At 37.1% G+C, this 25,815-nt stretch overlaps 1 protein-coding gene across 4 annotated transcripts in view; it reads right to left on the reverse strand.

The window, feature by feature from the left end:
• LOC105479449 (CD109 molecule) overlaps positions 1-25,815 on the reverse strand; it is a 178,409-nt gene that overhangs the window by 43,797 nt on the left and 108,797 nt on the right. For all 4 annotated transcript variants that reach the window (XM_071096842.1, XM_071096841.1, XM_011737403.3 and 1 more), the window contains 12 exons: positions 25,577-25,686; positions 23,096-23,320; positions 22,382-22,483; positions 22,232-22,294; positions 21,011-21,187; positions 17,641-17,793; positions 8,760-8,834; positions 7,781-7,841; positions 6,359-6,500; positions 5,286-5,403; positions 3,629-3,742; positions 1,755-1,973 (listed from right to left, as the gene is read on the reverse strand). In XM_071096842.1, coding sequence (XP_070952943.1) covers positions 1,755-1,973; positions 3,629-3,742; positions 5,286-5,403; positions 6,359-6,500; positions 7,781-7,841; positions 8,760-8,834; positions 17,641-17,793; positions 21,011-21,187; positions 22,232-22,294; positions 22,382-22,483; positions 23,096-23,320; positions 25,577-25,686 — 1,559 coding nt within the window. The remainder of the gene's footprint in view (positions 1-1,754; positions 1,974-3,628; positions 3,743-5,285; positions 5,404-6,358; positions 6,501-7,780; positions 7,842-8,759; positions 8,835-17,640; positions 17,794-21,010; positions 21,188-22,231; positions 22,295-22,381; positions 22,484-23,095; positions 23,321-25,576; positions 25,687-25,815) is intronic.

Genomic DNA, 25,815 nt, shown 5'->3' on the forward strand with positions numbered 1-25,815 from the left:
TACAAATATTAATTCAAGATGGATTAGAGACTTAAATGTTAGACTTAAAAACATAAAAACCCTAGAAGAAAACCCAGGCAATACCATTCAGGACATAGGCATGGGCAAGGACTTCATGACTAAAACACCAAAAGCAATGACAATGAAAGCCAAAATTGACAGATGGGATCTAATTAAACTAAAGAACTTCTGCACAGCAAAAGAAACTACCATCAGAGTAAACAGGCAACCTACAGAATGGGAGAAAATTTTTGCAATCTACTCATCAGACAAAGGGCTAATATTCAGAATCTACATAGAACTCAAACAAATTTACAAAAAAAAAAAAAAAAAAAAAAAAAAAACAAAAAACAACCCCATCAAAAAGTGGGCAAACAACAGACACTTCTCAAAAGAAGACATTTATGCAGCCAACAGACACATGAAAAAATGTTCATCATCACTGGTCATCAGAGAAATGCAAATCAAAACCACAATGAGATACCACCTCACACCAGTTAGAATGGCCATCATTAAAAAGTCAGGAAACAACAGGTGCTAGGGAGGATGTGAAGAAATAGGAACACTATTACACTGTTAGTGGGACTGTAAATTAGTTCAACCATTGTGGAAGACACTTTGGTGATTTCTCAAGGATCTACAACCAGAAACACCATTTGACCCAGCCATCCCATTACTGGGTATATACCCAAAGGATTATAAATCATGCTGCTATAAAGACACATGCACATGTATGTTTATTGTGGCACTATTCACAATAGCAAAGACTTGGAACCAACCCAAATGTCCATTGATGATAGACTGGATTAAGAAAATGTGGCACATATACACCATGGACTGCTATGCAGCCATGAAAAAGGATGAGTTCATGTCTTTTGTAGGGACATGGATGAAGCTGGAATCCATAATTCTCAGCAAACTATCACAAGGACAGAAAACCAAACACCACATGTTCTCACTCACAGGTGGGAATTGAACAATGAGAACACCTGGACACAGGAAGGGAAACATCACACACCGGGGCATGTTGTGAAGTCGGGGGATGGGGGAGGGATAGCATTAGGAGATATACCTAATGCAAATGACGAGTTAATGGGTGCAGCACACCAACATGGCACATGTACACATACGTAACAAATCTGCACGTTGTGTACATGTACCCTAGAACTTCAAATATAATAACAAAAAAAAAGGAAATGACAGAGAAGAAGATGAAAATGTAAGGAGAAAAACCCTTTGAGGTAGTTCCTATTATTATCCAAAGACAGGGAGATTAAATGCCTTGTTCAAAATCATACTTGGCAGAGCTGAGATTCAAACACAGGGTTGCCTCACCCCAGAATACAAGTGTTCATCCACTATGCTCATTATCTTTCTGTCTAGAATGTCTTCTCTGAAAAAAATCTACAAAATCTCTTTTACCTTCACTGAAACATTCCAAAATTCCAAATCCACAAATCAACTTGACCGTGTTTTAATAGGATCCCAATGTAACACAGTCTGTAGATGTAAATGACTGCAAAAGAGATGTTAGTCTTTATAGTCACATTCCTGACTAAATTTAAAGAGGAAATTGGCAATTATTTCTCAATGATTTATTTTTACATACAGACGAGAAAGTGATTAGGCATTACCAGAAGGGTAAAGAAGACGACCTACTAGATATGCCAAAAAATTTAACCAAGAGAAAAAAATCTTCTGCTCTTTTTAATTACGTATTTCCATTTCATTGCTTTCAGACATCAAATATTTACCTTTACTAAAATCATCTGGGTGATAGCATCAGAAGCAGTGGGTGAAAGAGCTGTGACTGTGATAGGAATTTCTCCCAGATGTGTTGGCCTGATGGGAAAAAGAACAGTTGCCCCATCCTCACTGGGAACCAGAATGGTCTGCTGGTGGCCTGTGGCATTGATTTCACTTGAAGTCATTAGAATATCAAATTTGTCACTTTTCTCAATGATTACCTTAACCTGAAAGAAAAAACAAATAAAAGGTTTTGTATAATAAATGCCCTTCAGTAAAGTACTCTTTCATCACCAATTTAAGTACTGTCAAATCTGTGAGGCTAAAGACTAGAGAAAAGACGAGACAAAGATTTGACCAAGGAGAGTATCAAAGGGTATCAGGAAAAACTTCCTTTCCTTTCTATGCTTTCCCCTCAACCTCAAGATAGGTGGGGAAAGCGCACTCTTTAGCCCTATTTCTAGTCGTCCCGCTAATATTAAATTCTCTCTAAGGATGTGCACAGAAAGGCTATTTCATATATTGATATTACCACCAGCTTGATTTAACTATGTCATCCTGGAACATACTGGTCCCATTAGAAAAATATGAAGAAAACAGCATGAAATGTTACTGAATTTATCAAAGTCTCTGTAAAAAACTATTGCAGGGAAAGTACAACTCAGACATTAGTCCTGAAGCATATCTTGGTTGTAAACTTTTATAAATTATCCCAAAGTTACCAGTCTCATCAATAATAGCATTTATCTAGGCCTTACATTTTATTAATTATTTTCCCATTGATTTTTTCATCTGCTTCTCAGAGTATCTTTTATGGGTATAATAATTATCATTTCCATTTTATAGATGCGGAAACTACAATTAAGTCACTTGTTGGTAAGTGGTAGATTCAACATTGAATCCAGGCCTTTTAACTCTAGATCTTTTGCTTGTTAAACAGTACCATGATGACCGGGTTAAAAAGTAAAATTAAAAAATAAAAAAAAAATTGACTTCCCACATTGTAAGCCAAGTATGCCAATAAAAAGCTTAAAAAATTAAATTTTTAATTTAAAAAGTTTATGTATAAAGTGCCTAAAGAGATTATGGCATTTTCATGCATGTAATAAAGTTAATTACATATCCCTATTTATTCTGGGGGAAGAAAAATCAGTCACTTGGTTAACATACTGTGGGCACAACACAAACAGTGAACCTAATTCCTGCCTCCTGGAGAAATGACTAGCTAAGGAGATACAAAGTACATGAATCCAATAGTGAATCCTTGAAAATATAAACATGGGGGCTACAAACATAACAGAATGGCAGCCGGGTTCTGTGGCTCATGCCCGTAATGCCAGCACTTTGGGAGGCCAACGCAGGCGGATCACTTGAGGCCAGGAGTTCAAGACCTGTCTGGCCAACATGGCAAAACTCTGTCTCTATGAAAAATACAAAAATTGCAGTGATCCAAGATCACGCCACTGCACTCCAACCTGGGCGACAGAGCAAGACCCTGTCTCAAAAAAAAACAAAAAACTGCAGTGGGCACAGAGTGGCAGTGAGAAGTGGCCACACATTCCAGATGTGGGGAAAACCAGGGGAAAATGCAGGGAGGCAGGAAAGAGAAAGGCATGCTTCAGGGACAATAAGGAACTTCCATGGCAAAAGTAGAAAACCTATGCTGAAAATTCAAGGAGGTAATATGTAGACATGCTAATGATATCCTTAGACATTAATTAGCAGAAGAAATCACTGAAAAGACATGTCTATTTTCAGTCTCCCAGAAATGTATAAAGTGCTTAGAATCCCAAATGCCCAGATACTACACAACCCAATCCCTTCGTGCTACCTCCATTTTCTCCTGTAGTGTAAATGATCAACAAAAGTTTGAATATATTACCTCAGTGGCATCTTTCAAATAATTGAATATAGTTATTTCCAAAGCAAATTCTTCACCTCTGATAACAGAGTAGGGAAGATTCAAAAAAATGAAAAATGGTTGGAAGGCTTGCAGCTGGAAAGAACACAATGAGTACATATTTTTATTCAGGTCAAAATTCTTCACATTTTATGCAATTAAATGCAATCTTCATAAAACCTGTGAAGCTTTTAACTTCAGCTAGAAATGTCAACTTGCTATCAACAGAAAGCAAACAGCAACTTATCACAAATGAATGATGGCAAATTGACTTGATTTATGTTACTTAACATAATCATCACGATACTTTATTCAGTGCCTTATAGCAACCAAGATCTTCACATACATTATTTTGTTTGGTCATTACAACCCCATGAGGTTACCGTTAGGCTCCTACTTTATAGAAAAGAAAATTAAATTTTAGAGATTTTTGTAACTAGTACAAATTCATATTGCTGGCAGGTAGAGGAGCCAGAACTAGAACCCAGCCTGTCTAATCCCAAAGCAATTTGCTCTTCTTTCATACTGTATTGACTCCACCAATCTGCTTTAAAAGTCCTGCCAAATCCAGCAGCCCCTGTTCTAGTGTGGGACATCTGAATACATGTGCCTCCTGACTAAATTTAAAGAGGAAATTGGAAATTATTTCTAAAACATATATACAATTTATTTTTACATACAGATGAGAAAATGTGTGGGACATCTGAATACATGTGCTTCTTCCTCAGTGATCCAATTCTGATATTATTGGCCAAGTCCTACAGAAAAGGCCAAGCCCCACCCCTGCATCTAAAGCTAAACTTGGATTAGTTTAGGCCAGTGGTTTTGCTGGCAGCAGTAACTCCCTCTAGAGTTTATCTGGACACTTGTGAAGGTGTCTTAGACTGTCACCATGACTCGAAGGTGCTATAGGTAGTTAGTGGATGACAGTCTGCAATACTCAGGATAGGCCCAGACAATGAAAAATTGCCCCATGTTCCTCATGATTCTTGAATGTCCCTTCAGACATTTATGTAGCTGAATTGTCTGTTTATAATGGCCTGAGCTTACAATCTAATTCCAATTTCTATATAAACCCAAAGCATTTTTCAATACACACTGAATTTTTCATGAATACAACTATTTTGTAAATTGAAATTACATTTCAATTTCAAATGAGACAATTCAGGCCACTCATGGCCATTATATTCCTCCTGCCAGTGACTGGCTTAGAAAACAATATATGATGCAATTTGACCAAAAGACATGATGGAATATTGGCTAGCGAACATCTTGAGAAGTTCTGTTCATTCTTGAAGAGGACAAATAGAAAAACTCACTCTCTCCTCTCCTTTCTCTCTCTCTTTCTTTTCCTTTCTCTCTCTTCCGGCCTTTGGAGATGGTTAGTTCAGGTCAATAATAAACTTTTCTACCCAAATGTTAATATGGGCTTCCCATATTTAACAGTTTATAAAGCTAAATATAGCTCACATTCTTAAATATAAAACAGATAAAAAGCAAAAGACGAAGCCAAGGAATCTCTAAACGGTGATAAACATTATAAGCAGTCATTTTAAAAAAAAAAGAAAACATTGAGGAGCTGATGCTCTATTAGCTTAATGTCACTGTAACATTGATAAGCAGCTCTTTAATACAATACCTCCACTGGAGTCTTCGTTAGTCCAAGACCCAGGTCCTCAGAGATCACAAAACCAGTAGCCACCCAAGAAGTGATAGAATCAGGTACAGTTACTTCAAATTCTTGGTAAATCCTAGAACTGAAGTCAAGATAATAAACATAAACATCACAAAACCAAGAACCGATACATTTTGAAATAAGTCAACATAATCTAAACTATTTTTGGAAGAAGTTCAATTTTTCATATTATTTGCATATCTGAATTTAAAACCATTTAAAAGGTTTAACTATAAAATAGTAGATCCCAACTTTTCAAAGAATAGGTCATCGCAAGTTCGTAATACTGCATATTAATCCATATTCTAATAAAATCTTCCTGCAATATTTACATCTTCAGAATAAACATCACTTTTTCGCAAATTTTTTATAAATAATAAATACATATTTTCAACCTTAACTCCAATTTTTTCTCTAAATTTGCAGAAGTTTTTCTGTGTATCCCTGTCAATGCTGTTATTTGTTTACCTGAGATTTCACTCATGTGCTAACTCAAGTATCTTTAAACAGCTGACTATAAAATACGATGTGGATTTCATGATTTACCTGCTCAATTATCAGGCCAGGTAGTACGGGTTTTATCAGCTAAGCTGAATTCCTTCCACCACCCATGCCCCTTCTCCCTGTGACTCCTGGGAATGTTTTGTGAGGAGTATGGTTCAGTTAGCAGCACTGCCAGGGGTCGCAGGAGATAATCATGAGTGCTTCCCATCCTGTGACAACAAATGTACTCCCAGCAATTTTTCTTCAAGAAGAATCATGAGACTTTAAGGAAGTCAAAATCGCCCTTCATTAATTAAAAAAAAAAAAAAAAGGCCTGTCTCCTCATTGATGAGACCTTCCTGCCATAATTTGTGTGTGGCTTTATCAAAAACTGTATTCAGATTCAATAAATATCATTTCCTAAAAAATCATTTTGGTCTACTTAGTTCTTAGTTACACTATGTTTGTACTTAAACATTAGAAAGAGGGCAAAGCTTATTTAAAACAAACACTGAACAAAATATATATGGGCAAAGAACTTTGTAAGTTTTTACCCCATGTTGGTGTCTAGCCAAATCCAAGTCTCCGGAAAATGCTTTCGGACATGTGGACTGCTACCCAAAGAAAAGTCTTGAATATCAACTACATGTCCTTCATTTTCCTCCATAAACCTCTCAGCATATTCTGCATTGTCATCTATAAATAAACATGGACAAGAGTTAGAAAAACAGTCACTGGAGAGAACGAATTGTAAACTCCACACACAGAATGAATGTCAATCACTTGGGAAGGTGTCCAGAGACATAATGTGCCAGTGAGAGTTCGGGTTCCTTCTATTACAGTGAAAAGGTAGAAGAAGGTTTTCAGAAAAGGTAAAGGATACAGTAAGTATTACTGGCAAGAGAATGGGTATTACAGTGGGCATCAAGAAGGATTCAATATGTAAAAAAGAACAAAGATGGGCAAAAACTGAGACTGAAAAATGGAAAAAGATGCTTGGAAGACTGTCTACGATACAGGGTTATGTGAGGAAAGCCAAATGAATCACATGTCTTTAATATAGAGAAATCATAACGACTTCATAACATCTTCAAGACTATAAAATTATCTTTTAAGTTTCAGGACAGAGGATCAGGTAAGAATCAGCCCAAAGAGACCCTGGGGCTTAGCACGGAATAACAAAATACCTGACAGAAACAGGGAATTCAGGGATAGAAACTGTGACAGTTCTAGAAGCCTTTCAAGATGATATTAGTATAATTTTACCTGAAAGAAAAGAGAACCCCTTCTAAGGTTAACCATTCTAATTTATACATTTCCTTCAGTCAAAATATTTTATGACTTCTTTCTAAAAGCACACTTACTATTAGTTGGTAGCCAACTATATTTAGCAATTCAAGAAACTAGGATGTACAGATATAATCCTGCCCAGGAAGAACTCAGATTGATGGGGGTGTGTGTGTGTGTGTGTGTGTGTGCGTGTGTGTGTATGTGTGTCTGTGGTGTCTACGTCTGTGTGTCTGTGGTGTCTATGTGTGTGTGTGTGTACCAGAATACTTTATGGCATGATGGCATCTGGGCTATTTTCTAGGTGAACATCAAAAAGCTAGAGAACAAAAATATTTCAAAAATATGTTGCTCCTTTTAAATAATTCCAAAAGAATAGCACAGTTTGTGATACAAATCAGAGGCACAGCAGCTTCCAGTATGTCCAAAAATATAACTACCTCAAAGGATTAACAAGAGAAAAAGGAAAGCATTCACTTCAAAGATCTAGACAGGAGCTCAGATGAACATTCCATGTCATGGCCCAGATGTACTTCCAAGTACATTAAACTCCAAACATTTTGGGAGAAGAGAACAGAAAAATGAAAATCACAATCTCTATGTTCATCTAGAAAATACCCATACCTATATAAGTAGTGTTGAATATCATGTGAAAGACAAATACAAGCATGTTGCCATATATTACTTACAAACACCATCAATATAATCCTTCGTGAGGTTTGCATCTGTCAATACCCAGAGTCCACATTCCTAAAAAGAATAATTTTAATTTTCTTTTAAAACACCAGTTTAAATGCTCTCTGAATTATCAAGGCATTCTCCCACACTGCTCACTTGTGCTCATTTTTGAGAGCTTAGGTACACACATGCACATACATTCAACCTTTCTCTTTCTCACTCAAACACACACACACACACACCAGTCTTTCTCACTTACACACACATGAAACACACATCGATCTTACACACACACACACACACCGATCTTTCTCACACACACACACCGATCTTTCTCACTCAAACACACACACACATGCACACACACATCAATCTTACACACACACACATGCACACACACATCGATCTTTCTCACACACACGCACACACACATCGATCTTACACACACGCACGCACACATCGATCTTTCTCACACACACGCACACACACATCGATCTTACACACACGCACGCACACATCGATCTTTCTCACACACACGCACACACACATCGATCTTACACACACGCATGCACATATCAATCTTTCTCACACACACGCACACATTGATCTTTCACACACGCACACACACATCGATCTTTCACACTCAAACACACACATTGATCTTACACACACACGCGCACACACACTCATGCATAAAGAGCCATTTCAGTCAAGGAAATATATATAAAATATATTTATACGGAAATACATGTACATAAAGGAAAAATTATTTAATGTCAATTCTATTAACTTTTCCAATGGTGAATTGTTCCATTCACTTTTAAAACTGGAAAGATGATTATCTTTCCATTTCAAATTATACTTACATGAGACTGCACTTCAGTGACACATTTAACAAAAGGTTAACATCTCAAAATGATCACTAATTCTGAAAGGGTTTGCAATAGTAAAAAGCATTAATATCTTTTCAATATAGTAAGCAAAACATACCTGAAAGACTGCAAAAGAATTCATGAACATGCCTAAATAATATCCTGTGTTATAAAGTTCCAACTCATGGACCACCTAAGGAGAAGATAAAATACACAGAATGAATGGATTCATAGCAACCTTCCACAACACTTCTTCCAAGTAACTTAGATAAGACTTAGCCTTCATGTTTACCACCTTGAAAATGACACAAATTGAGGAGCAGTGAATATGTAATTGCTTTGTTCATCATTCCGTCAGCCAAAACTACATTTCTTACCTACACTTACTTTTACTCTGTTCAACAATTAAGAGTTCCTAAGAAGTCTGGACTTGAGTTCTGCCAGGGAGAACTTACATGTTACTCTTTGACAAGACCAACAGGCAGAGGTCAGCATTAAAAATGACCCATACTTTTGGCAGAGATAAACAGGTTAACTTTGTTGAAGATTAATATAAACTCTGCAAAATGTCAGTGACCTACATTTACAAAAAAAAAAAAAAAAAACCTCGAGGCAATTTACAAAAGTAGGAATATAAGTTATTAATAAGCAGAAAAATATTCAGCCTCACTGATAATCAAAGCAAGGCAAATGACAACATCCATGAGATACAGTTTTTTCAAAAGTGAGATATTTGCATGTACCCCATTAGCAATGCTTTCTTTAAAAAGAATAGTATCATTGCTAGCAAGAATGGGTAAAATGGGCTAAAAGAGTGAGTAAAACTGTTGGTTCCTCAAAAAATTAACATAGAATTAGAATATGACCCAGTAATTCCACTCCTAGGTATATACCCAAAAGAACTGAAAACAGTAACTCCAAGAAATACTTGCATGCCACTGTTCATTGCAGCATCAGTCACAACAGCCAAAAAGGTGGAAACAACCTGTGTCCATCAGCAGAAAAATGCATAAACAAAATGTAGTGTATATACACAACACAATACTATTCAGCCGTAAAAAGAAACGAACCTCTGAGGCTAGATGCAGTGGCTCACACCTGTAATCCCAGCACTTTGGGAGGCCAAGGCGGGTGATTCATGAGGTCAGGAGTTTGAAACCAGCCTGGCCGACATAGTGAAACCTGTCTCTACTAAAAATACAAAAAATTAGCCGGGCGTGGTGGCGGGCACGTGTAGTCCCAACTACTCAGGAGGCTGAGGCAGGAGAATGGTTTGAACCCAGGAGGCGGAGGTTGCAGTGAGCCAAGATCATGCCATTGCACTCCAGCCTGGGCGACAGAGCTAGACTCAGTCTCAAAAAAAAAAAGAAAGAAATGAAGCTCTGATACATGCTACAACATGGAAGAATCTTGAAAACACTGTGCTAAGTGAAATAAGCCAGATATAAAAGGGCAAATATTATATAAATCAAAAATATCTAGAATAGATAAATTCATAAAGACAGAAGCAGACCAGAGGTTCCCAAGGGCTGTGGGGAGGGAGAAATGAGTAGTTATTGCTTAATGATTACAGAGTCTCTGTCTGGAGCCATGAAAATGTTTTGGAAATATTGGTGATGGTCATACAACATTGTGAAGTAATTAATGTCACTGAATTAAACACTTAAAATGGTAAAAACAGCAAATTTTATTTTATATATATTTAACTTCAATAAAGTTACTTCAATCAAGTATTATACCTTTTTGGATAATGATTTTGATACTTCTCTCTAATTTACATTAACCAAATTAAGACAAAGTCAGAATTTAAAAATCACAAAAAAAATCTAAGTTGAAAAAAACACATTCCAGCATAAAATTAAACACCTGCAACCACTATTTCTACAATGCTAACAACAACTGCAGCTGCATCCACAGTAAGTAACTAGAACAGGCACCAGTAAGAAAACAATAAAATAAGAAAAAATTTTCATAATGTCTCAACAAGCTGGCAAGTAGACAATGGAGCCAGAGCCAGGCATATTGGAGAGAAAAAGGCTATAGTTCCATGACTCTAACTCTGTCACAAAATACAAATACATGAAGATTTGCTTCTGCTCTTGCTCAGACACCAATTCATAGAACTATTCAAGAAGCAGCATCTAAACAGCGGTTATCAGCACAAGACAAGAATGCCCTCTCTCACCACTCCTATTCAATATAGTACTAGAAGTTCTGGCCAGGGGAATCGGGCAAAAGAAAGAAATAAAGGGCATCCAAATAGGAAGAGAGGAAGTCAAACTATCCCTGTTTGCAGATGACATAATCCTATATCTAGAAAACCCCATAGTCTCAGCCCAAAAGCTTCTTAAACTGATAAACAACTTCAGGAAAGCCTCGATGTGTGAAAATCACTATCATTCCTATACATCAACAACATACAAGCAGAGAGCCAAATCAGAAATAAACTCTCATTTACAACTGCCACAAAAAGTATAAAATACTTAAGAATACAGCTAACTAAGGAGGTAAAAGATCTCTACAAGGAGAACTACAAACCACTGCTCAAAGAAATCAGAGATGAACAAACCAATGGGAAAACATCCCATGCTCATGAATAGGAAGAATCAATATTGTTAAAATGGCCATACTGCCCAAAGTAATTTATCTTTCAATGTTATTCCTATTAAACTACTACATTCTTCACAGAACTAGAGAAAACTATTTTAAAATTCATATGGGACCAAAAAAGAACTCGTATAGCCAAGACAATCCTAAGCAAAAAGAGCAAAGCTGGAGGCATCATGCTATCAGAGTTCAAACTGTACTACAAGGCTATAGTAACCAAAACAGCATGACTCACATAAAAACAGACACACAGAGCAATGGAACAGAATAGATAACCCAGAAATAAGACTGCACATCTACAACTATGTGATCTTCAACAAACCTGACAAAAACAAGCAATGGGGAAAGGATTCCCTATTCAATAAATGGTGCTGGGAGCAGAAGCCAGCTAGCCATATGCAGAAGATTGAAACTGGACCCCTTCCTTACACCACATATACAAAACTTAACTTAAGATGGATTAAAACTTAAATGTAAAACCCAAAACTATAAAAACCCTGGAAGACAACCTAGTCAATACCATTCAGGACATAGGCACAGCCAAAGATTTCATGACAGAGATGTCAAAAGCAATTGCAACAAACGCAAAAATTGACAAATGGGATCAAATTAAATGAAAGAGATCTGCACAGCAAAAGAAACTATCAACACAGTAAACAACCTACAAAATGGGAGAAAAGTTTTGCAAACTATGCATCTGACAAAGGTCTAATATCCAGCATCTGTAAGGAACTTAAACAAATTTACAAGAAAAAAAAAATTTTTTTAAGCCAGCAAAGGGGCCGGGCACAGTGGCCCATGCCTATAATCCCAGCACTTTGGGAGGCCAAGGCAGGCGGATCACCTGAGGTCAGGAGTTTGAGACCAGCCTGACCAACATGAATAAACCCCGTCTCTACTAAAAAATACAAAATTAGCTAGACATGGTGACACATGCCTGTAATTCCAGCTACTTGGGAGGCTGAGGCAGGAGAATCGCTTGAACCCGGAGATGGAGGTTGCGGTGAGTCAAGATCATGCCATTGCACTCCCGCCTAGGCAAAAAGAGGGAAACTCCATCTCCAAAAAAAAAAAAAGTGAGCAAAGGAAATGAACCAACACTTTTCAATAGAAGTCATAGAAGTCATACATGTGGCCTACAATCATATGAGAAAAAGCTCAACATCACTGATCATTAGAGAAATGAAAATCAGAACCATAAAGAATCCAAGTGCAGTGCTCACACCTGTAATCCCAGCACTTTGGGAGGCCAAAGCAGGAGGATCACTTGAGGTCAGGAGTTTGAACCCAGCCTGTCCAACATGGTGAAATCCTGTCTCTATTGAAATACAAAACCAGCTGGGCGTGGTTGCTCACGCCTATAATCCCAGCTACTTGGGAGACTGAGGCAGGAGAATCACTTGAACCCAGGAGGTGAAGGTTGTAGTAAGCCAAGATCACGTCACTGCACTCCAGCTTGGGTAACAGACCGAGATTTTGTCAAGCAAATTTTGCTAACAGACCATGTACGTGGTGGCTCACGCCTGTAATCCCAGCACTTCGGGAGGCCAAAGCAGATGGATCACAAAGCCAGGAGTTTGAGACCAGCTAGGCCAATATGGTGAAACCCATCTCTACTAAAATAAAATTTAAAAATTAGCCAGGCATGGTGGTGCACACCTGTAATCCCAGCTACTCAGGAGGCTGAGGCAGGAGAATTGCTTAAACCCGGAGGCAGAGGTTGCAGTGAGCCAAGATCACACCACCACACTCCAGCCTGAGTAACAGAGTGAGACTTTGTTTCAAAAATAAATAAAATAAAATAAAAACACACAATGAGATACCATCTCACACCAATCAGAATGGATGGCTATCATTTAAAAGTCAAAAAAATAACAGATGCTGGTGAGGTTGTAGAGAAAAGGAATACTTATACACTGTTGGTAGGAGTGTTAATTAATTCAGCCATTGTACAAGACAATGTGACAATTCCTCAAAGATTTAAGACAGAAACACCATTTCAATACCAGCAATCCCATTATTGGGTATATATCCAAAGGAATATAAATCATTCTATTATAAAGATGTATGCATCCATATGTTCATTGCAGCACTATTCACAATAGCAAAGACATGGAATCAACCTAAATGTCCAGCAATGATAGTACACGTACACCACGGAATACTAGGCAGCCATAAAGAACAAGATCATCTCCTTTGCAGGTATATGGATGGAGCTGGAGGCCATTATCCTTAGCAAACTAACGCAGGAACAGAAAACCAAATACCACATGTTCTCACTTATAAGTGGGAGTTAAATAATGAGAACACATGGACACATAGAGAGGAACAACACACAGTAGGGCTTGTCAGACAGTGGAGGGTAGGAGGAGGGAGAGGATCAGGAAAAACAACTAATGTGTACTAGGCTTAATACCTGTGTGATGAAATAATCTGTACAACAAGCCCCTATGACACAAGTTTGCCTATGTAACAAACCTGCACATGTACCCCTGAACTTAAAAGTTTAAATAAATAAATGAATAAACAAAACATGGTTACAGGGGCAAGGGGGGAAGGAAGAAGAAAATGGGAATATGGACATCAAAGGACACAAAATAGCAGATATGTGGGATGAAAAAATGCAGTTATATAATCTACCACATGAGAGATATAGTTAATAGAATTCTGATATTTGGAGTTTTCATTAAATCAATTTTAACTTCTTTTGTCACAAAAATTTAGCTATGTGAAATGATAAATATGTAAATTTGCTTCACTACAGTAACCACTATACTGCCTATATGTATTCCATAACATCATGTTGCAAACCTCAAATATACACAATAAAATTTATTTTTAAAAAAAGAAAAAAGAAAAAGCAGCATCTATCTCATAAAGAAATCTTCCTGTTCTCACTGGCTCAATAAACAAAGCATTGTCAAAGCTGCAGCATAGGCTAACGACAAGAAGGCTAACATCTAAAATTATTCCTGGAAGATCTATATACTTAAATTATTCCAAGGCATTCAAGAGGCTATTGACAACACATGTAAATTTAACAAGAAAAAAAAAGACGCCAAAACAGTCTACTATGACAGGCTCCTGACTCCCTCCTCCAGAACCAACTGGAGAAACAATAAAAGCAAGCAGGAAACTTCAACATGCATAATGAGAAAACCCCAGGAAGAGTGGCGGACATCTTGAATTGGTCTTGGGAGAAATTGCACAGCTTCAGTCTAAGGCAGAAGGCAGCCAGACACAGCAGCAGACATAGCAGTCAGAAAACAGGCTGGAGGAGAGGTTTTTAAATTTTGCCCTTATTTCCCTCCAGGGGGTTGCTCAGGACACACAGTCCTGGCAACTTCGCTGCCAAAATCAACAGCAGTAGCAGCTCAGACTGCCTGTGCAAGTATCCAAAAGATAATACCAGGTCAGCACCTCTGCCCTTCTAGTGTGGGAAAGTGAGGAAAACAGCAGACAGAACTATGTCCCTCAAGCATTCACTCTTCCTCTCCTCCTCCTCCAAACGCTCAGGGCTGGTGAATCATAACCTCAGGAGACCTTTTCTTACTGGTGCTCTTCTCCCCAAGGGTTTAAGAGTGAAACTCTGAATAGAGGCAGGCTGCAGAAAGGATCAAGAGTAATTCTCTAGTCCATGAGGCTAGTCCTCTCCCCTCAGGAGGGATTCACAGGACTTACACAGATTGGAACCTGATGTTCAGTCTTCCCAAATAGATATTATCAGAGGATCTGCCAAATCAACTAAACTTCCAAAGAGTATAAATACTGTAAAAGTAAGACATCCAACTAGACAACATATAGCATGTGACACAAAATTACTGAAAAGGTCAATTCAATAATTTAAAATACGCATATCAAATACACACAAGGAGATAATGGGAAATATTAGAATATAAAACAAAAACAAGAAACAAAGGAAAATGATAGATACTAAAAACAATAGCTGACATAAAAGACACAATATAAGAGATTAAAGTAGGATAAATACAGCTAATGAATGATCACTAAGCTGAATAGTCAACTGAGGAACTCTCCCAGAGAAACACAGAAAAGACAAAGAGTTAGAAAACATAAAACAAAAAACTAAGAGATATGCAGGATGGAAGTAAAAGTGTCAATTTCTAAATAACAAAAGTCCCAGAAGGAAAGAAAAAATAAAATGGAGAGGAAGAAATAATCAACACAGATTTCCACAATTAAAAAATGAAAGAACAGCATAGATTGAAAGGGCAGTCTATGATAACATGGAGCTAAAAATCTGTACACGAACAGAATGATCTGGCCAGGGTAGGAGGAGAAGGAAAAGACAGAGGTAGAGACCAAAAGGATATAGGAGCATACTAGATTCAAATATTGATAACCTTTAGAAACCAACAAGGATAAATTAATATGGGTACAGTTTAACTAACAGAGTAACAAAAATAGAATGCATAACTTCTAAATCAGCAAAACAAATTTAATCTAGCCCACAGAAAAAGAATCTAAATTTTAAAATATAAAAAAAGCAGAAAAAAGTCCCCATTAGAAAAAGAATTACCATACTTATAAAAGCTTATTAAAAGATGTTGGCTATTAGATTAGATTGAAAAACAAAAGCAATATGGTAATATGCTATTTAAAAGATACACTTAAAAACTTACAAAAGGTTGAAAATAAGAAATGTAAAAGTACACCAGGAAAATATGAACCAAAAGAAAGCTGAGAAAGCAATCTTAATATCTGGAAAAAAAATGTAAATATACGTATATTATCTGTATATATAAATATACTTGTAAATATACACATATTATATGTATATATAAATATGCTTGTAAATATATATATATTACATGCATATGTATAAATGTAAATAGAGCACAGCACATACACGTACACACATACAAACATACACATATGTAGAGAAGAAAAAAATGTAATTATATATTTACCAATGTATTTAGAAAGCTATAAAATAACAGATGCTATTATATTCAGTTAAATCAAATGCAAGATCTACAGACTTATAAAAATAATGTGAACTCAGGAAAAGTCAAAGAGAAAAAAATGACCAATTGGTTGTAAAACAAGTTTTCAAAACAAAAAGAAAAGATTGAAAAAAATAGTTGTATAGACTGAAGAAAATGTACAATTTTTCACAAGTAAATTAAATTTTACAATATAATGACCAAATCAACCTATGTATAACTTTCTTCCTGATGTATTGTTAATCACTCTACTGAATCCATTAATAGACATAAATTATACAATCTAGTTTACAACTGACAATGGTACACAAGAATATATCAAGAACATATAAATAAAAATCAAATGACTAATGAATATAGGATTCATTTATGCAATGCTAGATGTTCATATACTTCTTGGTTTATAAGTTTTCTGCAGAGTAACATGATTTCACCCCATGAATATACTGTAAATTCCTGATTCAATGGGAACTGCAATTTTTTTTTTTTTTTTTTTTTTTTTGAGACGGAGTCTCGCTCTGTCGCCCAGGCTGGAGTGCAGTGACACGAACTTGGCTCACTGCAAGCTCCGCCTCCCAGGTTCACGCCATTCTCCTGTCTCAGCCCCTCAAGCAGCTGGCACTACAGGCGTCCACCAACACGCCCAGCTAATTTTTTGTATTTTTAGTAGAGACGGGGTTTCACTGTGTTAGCCAGGGTGGTCTCGATCTCCTGACCTCGTGATCCACCCGCCTCGGCCTCCCAAAGTGCTGGGATTACAGGCATAAGCCACCATGCCCGGCCCAATGGGAACTGTAATTAGTTATAACCATTATGTATAACCAAAATAGAACACGCTTCAAAAATTATCTAAAGCTCTCTTATCTAATGTAACCCAGAATTATGCAAGTCAATTTCCTAGTACTTCCTTGAGTGTCTTAAAATGTAACATGAAAATGAAGGAAAACTATAAGTGGCATTTTTTTATTGTATATATTTATGGAGTACAGTGTGACATATTGATATTTGTATATACTGTGGAATGATTAAGCTAATTAACATATCTATTACCTTACATACCACATATTGATCATTTTTTGCAGTGAGAACATTTAAAATCTACTCTCTTAGCAATTTTCAAGTATATGGTCCATTATCATTAACTATAGTCACCATGTTGTACCATAGGTCTCCAGAACTTATTCCTCCCATCTAACTTTAGGTGATAATTCTCATGAAAGACAGCAAGGACACTAACCACATAAGCTTCTTTCCAACATAACCATTACCATACAGATTATTTTTTATTTGGAAGCTTTGCTAATTATTGACTTACACATGCAAAGGAACTAATGAAATTTTCTTTAAATATTTAAAGTAATACAATAAAGTTTCTTTTTTCTCTTGTAATATGAATTTTCATAATGAAAAAATAGCTAAACTCACATTTTCCATTGTAATATCATTAGAGGCATACATCAGATTCACACTTTTGTCAACAGCTACAATCCCAACTATGGAGTCAGGCTGTGTCACAGAGATCCTAAGCGAGACTTTCTCAGATGGTTCAGCTTTCACTTTACTCCAATATAGCTTTATCTAAAAAAGAGAGAAAGGAGGATTAACTTATTTCACTTTTTTAAAGCATATTTTTGCCAATAGCAGATCAATGGCTCAAAATATAGCAAAGATTCTACATTTGCCTTGGCTCAGGGATAATTCTAAAACCATACATAACCCTTCTCTAGGGAAAGGAATAAAAAAACTACTCCCGGAGTGTTTGCAAGTCATAGAACTTCTCACAGTGGTATAAATCTGAATTATTCTTCAATTCTGAATCTTTTTTCTTCCCTTTGTCCATCTCCCAGCCCTCAGATCCCAGCCAGTGCTGAGTAGAAGACAGCAGTGTCTAGCATACCTGGGGAAGGCCACTATACAAAGGAGAAACACAAAAGAGGATGCCTACGTGTTGGTGATGTGAACTTAGGTGTGAAAGCAAGGAAAGCTCCTCCAGGACTCACAGAACCACCCTGGACTGGGGGTGACAGGAGGCCTTTCCAAGGGAGGGGGTGGTTAGAGCAAATACTAGTCAGGCCCTGATGCTCTGTGTCTCCATGGCCTTCTAAACTTCCTCACCATTACCCTCAGGAAAGCATGGTCCTGGACCTGCTAATCTAATACTTTATAAAGAGCATCAGTCATTGCATCCCTGCTAAACCAAATGGCCTTGTCATGAGGCCCCTTCCTACTGGGAATTTTCCTTTTTTATTTTATTTTATTTTATTTTTTTTTTTTTTTTTTTTTGAGATGGAGTTTCACTCTTGTTGCCCAGGCTAGAGTGCAATAGCACGATCTCAGCTCACTGCAACCTCCGCCTCCTGGGTTCAAGTGATTCTCCTGCCTCAGCCTCCCAAGTAGCTGGGATTACAGGTGCATACCACCATGCCTGGCTAATTTCTGTATCTTTTTTAGTAGAGACAGGGTTTCACCACGTTGGTCAGGCTGATCTCCAACTCCTGACCTCAGGTGATCCGCCTGCCTCGGCCTCCCAAAGTGCTGGGATTACAGGTGTGAGCCACCACACCTGACCCCTACTGGGAATTTTCATTTCATCTAGCTCTATCTCAACATTCTGCTGTGCCAGTGATTATAATGTCTGACCAAGAGGGCCTTAACATTCCCCTTAAGTTGACTCTACTTCATAAAGACAGGCCTCTTCCTAACTATAAGCCCCTGAGCTCCCTTTTCTTAGAGCATTTATTTTAGAAAATATGCAATTATAAATTCTTTCTCCAACCCTTTGAGATATAAATCTTCTCCCAGCCTCTGGGCAGTTTTACAACCCAGGCATTCTTTCTCAAGGACCTCGGGGCCATCCCTTTGAAGTATAATCATCAAGAAAGACAGAGTCCCAATTGATCTCAGTCTCTGTGGGAGGGTGGAAGCCTAACTTCAGTAAGTACTAATTAGCAAACACAGACTACCTAATCACATTGACCAACCTCCCAACAATGTCCTCCAGCACTTTTAGATGAGTTCAACCCAGTGCTTAAAAACTCTCCTGCCTTTTGTTTCAGCAGAGTTGAGTTTAATCTTTCTCTTCTATTGCAATAGTCTTGAATAAAGCCTTCCTTACCTGTTTAACTTGTCCAGTGCAATTTTTCTCTGACATGCCTCTCAAACCACTGTATGTAGGTTACTTTCTCCACCTACACACTAACAGGTGGGGGAGAGGGGGCAGCATGTTCAAGGCTTAGTCTTAGACCTTGTGCTTCTCACTCTGTACTTCAGAGCCCCATGGCTTCAACTTGCACTTCTGTGTGGATGATTTCTAAACCTACATCTCTTGCTCCTCCTACAGCTCATTCACTTATTCCATAGTCATTACTGAACATTAATAAACATTCACTAACTTTCTCTTGCTTAGACATACTCCATTTCTAATTATGTTGTTTCTTTATAAATGTGATGATTATCACATAAAAATAAGAGGAAGATATATTGTTGCAAATGGAACTGAAACTAATTTCCAATCTCTTATAGTTAAGAAATTGCTTGAAAGTATGCTATTAACCTACTCTGCTTCCTCAAAGTCCATGATCTTTTACACTGTAACTAGCGTTAGAACCTGGTCTTGCTTTCTGAAATGTTTAAGCCTCCATAACTTCTACTTTAAAATTCACCTTTGTCAGGCAATTACTAGGATAACTAGAAGTCAAAACTTGTGCTCTAACACTAACAAAACATAGTGTTATCTTTGCAAGAACTCTTTTCACAAGCTAAAAAAAACAGAAGTTTGTATTATATTTTAACAATCAAAGTGAGAGTAATAATTCTCAACAAAAGTAAAGTACAGGCCTGGCGCAGTGGCTCATGTCTGTAATCCCAGCACCTTGAGAGGCTGAGGCAGGTGGATTACCTGGGCCCAGGAGTTAGAGACCAACCTGGGCAACACAGCAAAACCCTGTCTCTACCAAAAACACAAAAATTAGCCAATCTCATAACCTAGTCTCAAAAAATAAATAAACACAAATTTTAAAAAAAGAAGGTACAGATCAGTACTGTTACTTCTCAAATATTTTAACAAATAAAGAAAAAAGAAATAGAAGAACCATACTCTGCAAATCACTATTTAAAGCAATAATTTTTTACATAAGAGGACCAAGAGGGCAGCAGTTGTTAGTGAGAGCAATGGCTCATTCTGATATACATAAGATGATGCAATCAAGTTTCTTTTCAGAGCTGGGTTCCAAAGGGATTTCCTACTCAAGCTGGTCACATTGGGCTAAAAAAGACACTGGTGCACTTGGAGACTAGACTCCACACGGATCCTCACATGCAAGGTAATCAAGCTCATTGAAAAGTTGCCCTGGGCTAGTTTCCAGCTAATTAAATAGATGAATGAAAGCCCAGCTCTGCTTCCACATATTATCCTAGATGGCCTTACTCCCTCCCACACCCTTTATATCATCACTGCAATATCAACACCACACGAATTCCATGTTACCACTGGAATTTTGTTCCTGAACAATATTAATTCAACCATTTGAAAAATTCTGAAACGGTTTCATGATCTGAGTTAAAGTCTTAAAAGACCACAACCATAGTTTACAAATAGACTATCAATCCCCAATAACTCCACAAGTGAAAATACATATGTAGTGCTAAATATTAAAAAGTTTAACCATAGTTCTAGAAATAGAATAATGTAAATTTCTAACCAATTTGGTTTAATGATACTTTTCTAAAAAAAAATTACATTTCTCAGACTTCACTAATATAGTTTTCTTTTAAACATCATTACCTTAAATCTTACCTTATTTTTAAAAACAAGCTGAACAGGAATTTTTAGAACATCATTTATAATTTCCCCATCATCTTCAATATAATACACTATTACACAGGCTTTTGGAGTCCAAGAATTTTCTGGTGTTAAAGAGAAGATTGTTGAATTTTGTTTTCCTACAGCCACCAACTGTCCCCTGGATACTACCTGAAAAGAATAGTAGATGGGTTTAATTTATTGCCAAACCTAGTAGGATCTCAACTGAAACTAAATTAATCATAATTGTATGCATACACACAAATTATTGACTTAAACCAGCTTCAAAGTCTTTTTGAATGCAGGAAAACCTCTCTGACAAACACAGAGAGCATACACCGAGAAACAGAAAATGGTAAGATTAAAGTAATACTGATTGGAGCAACAGTAGCTTCATAGTCAAGAATCTATTTTTGATTGGAAGGAATACAGGGCACCATTGGGAAAGTTGAATTAGCAAAATTACATGGTCATGGATAGCACTTTTTATTTTCTTTTTTGTTTTTCTTACATTGTATAATTTTCTATAATGAATATATATTGCTTATCAAATAGAATTTTAAATCTTAAACATAAAACAAGATTTAGTTATCTATTTTAAATTGGAAATGCAAATATAGGTGAAGAAATGAAAAAGGTTTTTTATTTGATTTCAATGTAGAAAGGACAGGCTAAAAAGGTATGAGGCTGAGTTATAAAAATTAGTAAGTTTAATGTAGATATAAGGTAGATACCATTTAAGATCATTCTCAACCTAAATACCCATCAAAGGTGGACTGAATAAAGAAAATGTGGTACATATATAGTACGGAATACTATGCAGCTATAAAAAAGAATAAAATCATGTCCTTTGCAGGAAAATGGATGGAGCTGGAGGCCATTATCCTTAGCAAACTAACGCAGGAACAGAAAACCAAATACCACATGTTCTCACTTATAAGTGTGAGCTAAATGATGAGAACACATGGACACACAGAGGGGAACAACAGACACTGGGGCCTATGGGAGGGTGGAGGGTAGGAGGAGGGAGAGGATCAGGAAAAATAACTAATGGGTACTAGGCTTAATACCTGGGTGATGAAATAATCTGTACAACAAACCCCCATGACATGAGTTTAGTTATATAACAAATCTGCACATGTACCCCTGAACTTAAATGTGAATAAAAAGATGATTCTATAATAGATCATTAATTTAGATTCTATAAGAGATTACCATATAGCTTAACTCCTTCAATTGTTTGTTGCCACTAACCACCAACTCAAAAGGCGATCCCACCTAGAAAAAAAACTTAATTAATATGTACATATCGAAAGCAAGATAGTCCAATTATATTACAATTATCAAGTGAGTTGTAAGCATTACCTTTATATTTTCATCTCTTGTTTTTAGTTGGATGTATGTCTTACTAGGAGACTTAAACATACTATGAACTGCTATGCTACTTTTACTACCAAGAAAATAGGCCTGTAACAAAAGAAAAGGAGCTATAAATGTTCATTTTTAATAACACCTTGAGAAAACATGCTACCTGCTGAACAGTTATTAAAAACCAAATTTATTTTCACTTTTTTTTAATGCAAGAAAAATACATTCACCAGACATTGGATTTTCATCATTTTATAGCTTATACTGTAAAGAAACTGATAGCTTTAAAACACAGGAAAGGTGTATATATATATGTGTGTGTGTGTGTGTGTGTGTGTGTGTGTGTGTGTGTGTGTGTGTGTGTGTGTGTGTGTATGTGTATATATATTCCTTTCAGTTCTTTCAGTTTCTGCCAAAATAAAATTTCAAATGACTGACCTCAAACCCTAGACTAGGGGTTTGAGGAACTTCATCATATCTTCACATTGCTGTATTTTGCTGTGCTCTTCAAAATGAACTTACAAGGAAAAATTTAGTCTAACCTTCAGTCACTGTCATTAAATTACTTTTACCACTCTCTTCCATTTTATAAAATAGAAACAAGTGTCCACTTCCTATGTACTTTCAGGTCTGACAGGTTGAGTGCCTACCACAATATTACAACTGTAATGGTGTTGTTGCAGTGATACAATGATGGGAAACAGATGGCACCTTCAACTGTAGCTCACTGGAATCCTCCAGGATTGGGAATTCAATCTTAAAAGTTCCATTTTGGGGGACAGTATAATTTATTTTCTGAACAGTTTCCATTTTCTGATTTCCACTGTTAGATCCGCTCCAGTACTCAGTATAGTTTCCCTGTGTCACTGCTATGACCACATTATTTCTTCTTTCTTCAAGAGTCAGCTGGTTGCCATCAGCACGGGTTACCTTCACCTAATGGTCAAAACAAAACATCTTTAAAACCCAAAGGATTTAAATACAATTAAATACAGTTCCCGTCTGTAGTATTCTCATGAAATTGAACTCTCAAAAATTATTGATAGCACTATAATATCCAGATTCGGTGGCCTCTCTCTAGGAGGCATCCAGCATCACTGAATACTCCCTTGTTTATCTTATGGATTCCCTTACCTTCCATGGCTCTAAAACAACCCCCTTCACTTCCTACCTCTCTTTCTGCATCCTCTCAGTGTCCTTTTCAGTTCCTCTTCCCTCTCCCTAAATGTGGGAATTTTGGACATCTGTTCTTTTCTCTTCCTCCAAGGTCTCAGCACTCCTATGGCTTAGCTTGTCATCTCTGTCATTGCACCCTGAAGCCAAAATTCCCATCCTCGCCTTGCTCTGGAGCTCATGCCCAACACCTCCAATTACCTGCAGGAAATTTCTACTTGGATATCCTAGACACCTCAAATTCACACATCTAAAATGAGCAACCATGTCATTTTCCTATTTTTGCTAACATCACAATTCTGCAAGACTTTACATTTCTGAATTTTCCCTCCCTCTCCCCCCCGTCCCCCAAATCCAATGAACACCAAAGTCCTAAGCTTCTCTCTTCCATCCTCTCTACTCCCACAGCTACCACCACAAGGCTGCCCATCCCCTTACTCCTGGGCTACTGCCTTCCTCCTGCACACAGCCTGAGCAGTCTCCCTCAAATTCTGAGTGCACCCTGAACTTGCCAGCAGAGCTCGCCTTCCTGTCTCACTTCTTATCTTGCTCCCCACCTCCCACTCCCATGCCCAAGCATTTAAAATCCAACTAATCTTTTAAAAAACGGTTTAGACCGTCCTCTTCCATAAAGCATCCCATAATAACCTCCATGCCTATCCCACAGCCAACTCTCCCTCCCTGAACACCCATGGTTTCACTCTACTCATTCAGAAATTACCATTTGCAGCTTCAATTTTTTTTTAACTTACCTTTTCAAACTAAATTAAGATCACGGCAATTAGAAACTACTTGAAACAATAATTGACCCATTCAACAAGTGACCTCTCCTTTCTTCTTTCTTTCTTTCTTTTTTGGTGTTTTTTGTTTGGTTGGTTTTGTTTTGTTTTTTGAGACGGAGTTTTGTTCTTGTTGCCCAGGCTGGAGTGCAATGGCATGATCTCCGCTCACCACAACCTCCGCCTCCCCGGTTTCAGGCAATTCTCCTGCCTCAGACTCCCCAGTAGCTGGGATTACAGTCATGTGCCACCATGCCTGGCTAATTTTTTATATTTTTAGTAGAGACGGGGTTTCTCCATGTTGGTCAGGCTGGTCTTGAACACCTGACCTCAGGTGATCCACCTGCCTTGGCCTCCCAAAGTGCTGGGATTACAGGAGTGAGCCACCACATCCAGCCTGACTCCTCCTTTCTTTAAATCAGAGGTCAGCCAACTACTGCAAGCTGATAGTCCAATCCAGCATGTTTGTAAATAAAGTTTTACTGAAACACATTCCACTCTCACGTATTTATAAATTCGCTCTGGCTGCTTTCACGATACAATGGCAGAGCTGAGTAGCTGTGACAAAGACTGCATGGCCACAAAGCTGAAAATATTTACTATCTAGCCCTTTGCAGAAAAAGTTTTCCAACCCCTGCTTTAAATCCCTACAGAAAGTAATTTGTAACACTAATCTTAATCTGCCATGAGTTACAGTTATGTATATATTTTCCTGTCACCATCACAAAAACTGTGAACCTGAGGGTAGAGATTGAGCCCTTCTTAGCTCCATAGCCCTGCCCAACACCATGCCTTGCTCGTTGTCAAAATTCACACAATTAATGTGTTAATTCAACATCATCTCAAAAAAATGAAATTTGTTGATAATTTTTAATGTAACATCTTTGCTAGAACTATAATTAATCATTATAAAAACCAAACCGAAATTGCAATTTTTGACTACCATCTAATTATTTCAATTAATTAATAAAAGCTTCAGTGTAGCAATCCACATCTAACTTAAATTGCTTATAAAAAAATACATTTTCAAAAAAATATTTTTATTGTTGAAAACTACTTTTTTAGAAAAAATAGACAAAGGTCATTTGGAAACAAATCTACCTGCCCCCCATATCTAAAGAGACAAAGTTATATACTGTTTGGCTTAAATTTTTGGAAAAGCATTGAAAATATTATTTCCCATTCTATTTCATTAAGCTGAACTTACTGCTATGGACTGGAAATAAATATACCAACTTACAGTGGCTGTGAAGTTGAGAAATGGCTTCAAGACTGTAGTATAATCAAAAAATTCAATGATGTAATCATGTTGCTTGAAGAACACATTAGTGCTTGCATTTCTTGCAATACCTTTTTCAGAAATTGCACAATTTAGAAAACAGAAGTAATGTTTCACCAAACGCTTCTATCCACCAAATCTCTCCATCTAACCTATTGCCAAACAGGTTTAAAATATCAGAGCACATAAGCCTCATTCCC

Source organism: Macaca nemestrina, chromosome 5 (assembly GCF_043159975.1).
Source record: "Macaca nemestrina isolate mMacNem1 chromosome 5, mMacNem.hap1, whole genome shotgun sequence".
NCBI lineage: Eukaryota > Metazoa > Chordata > Mammalia > Primates > Cercopithecidae > Macaca > Macaca nemestrina.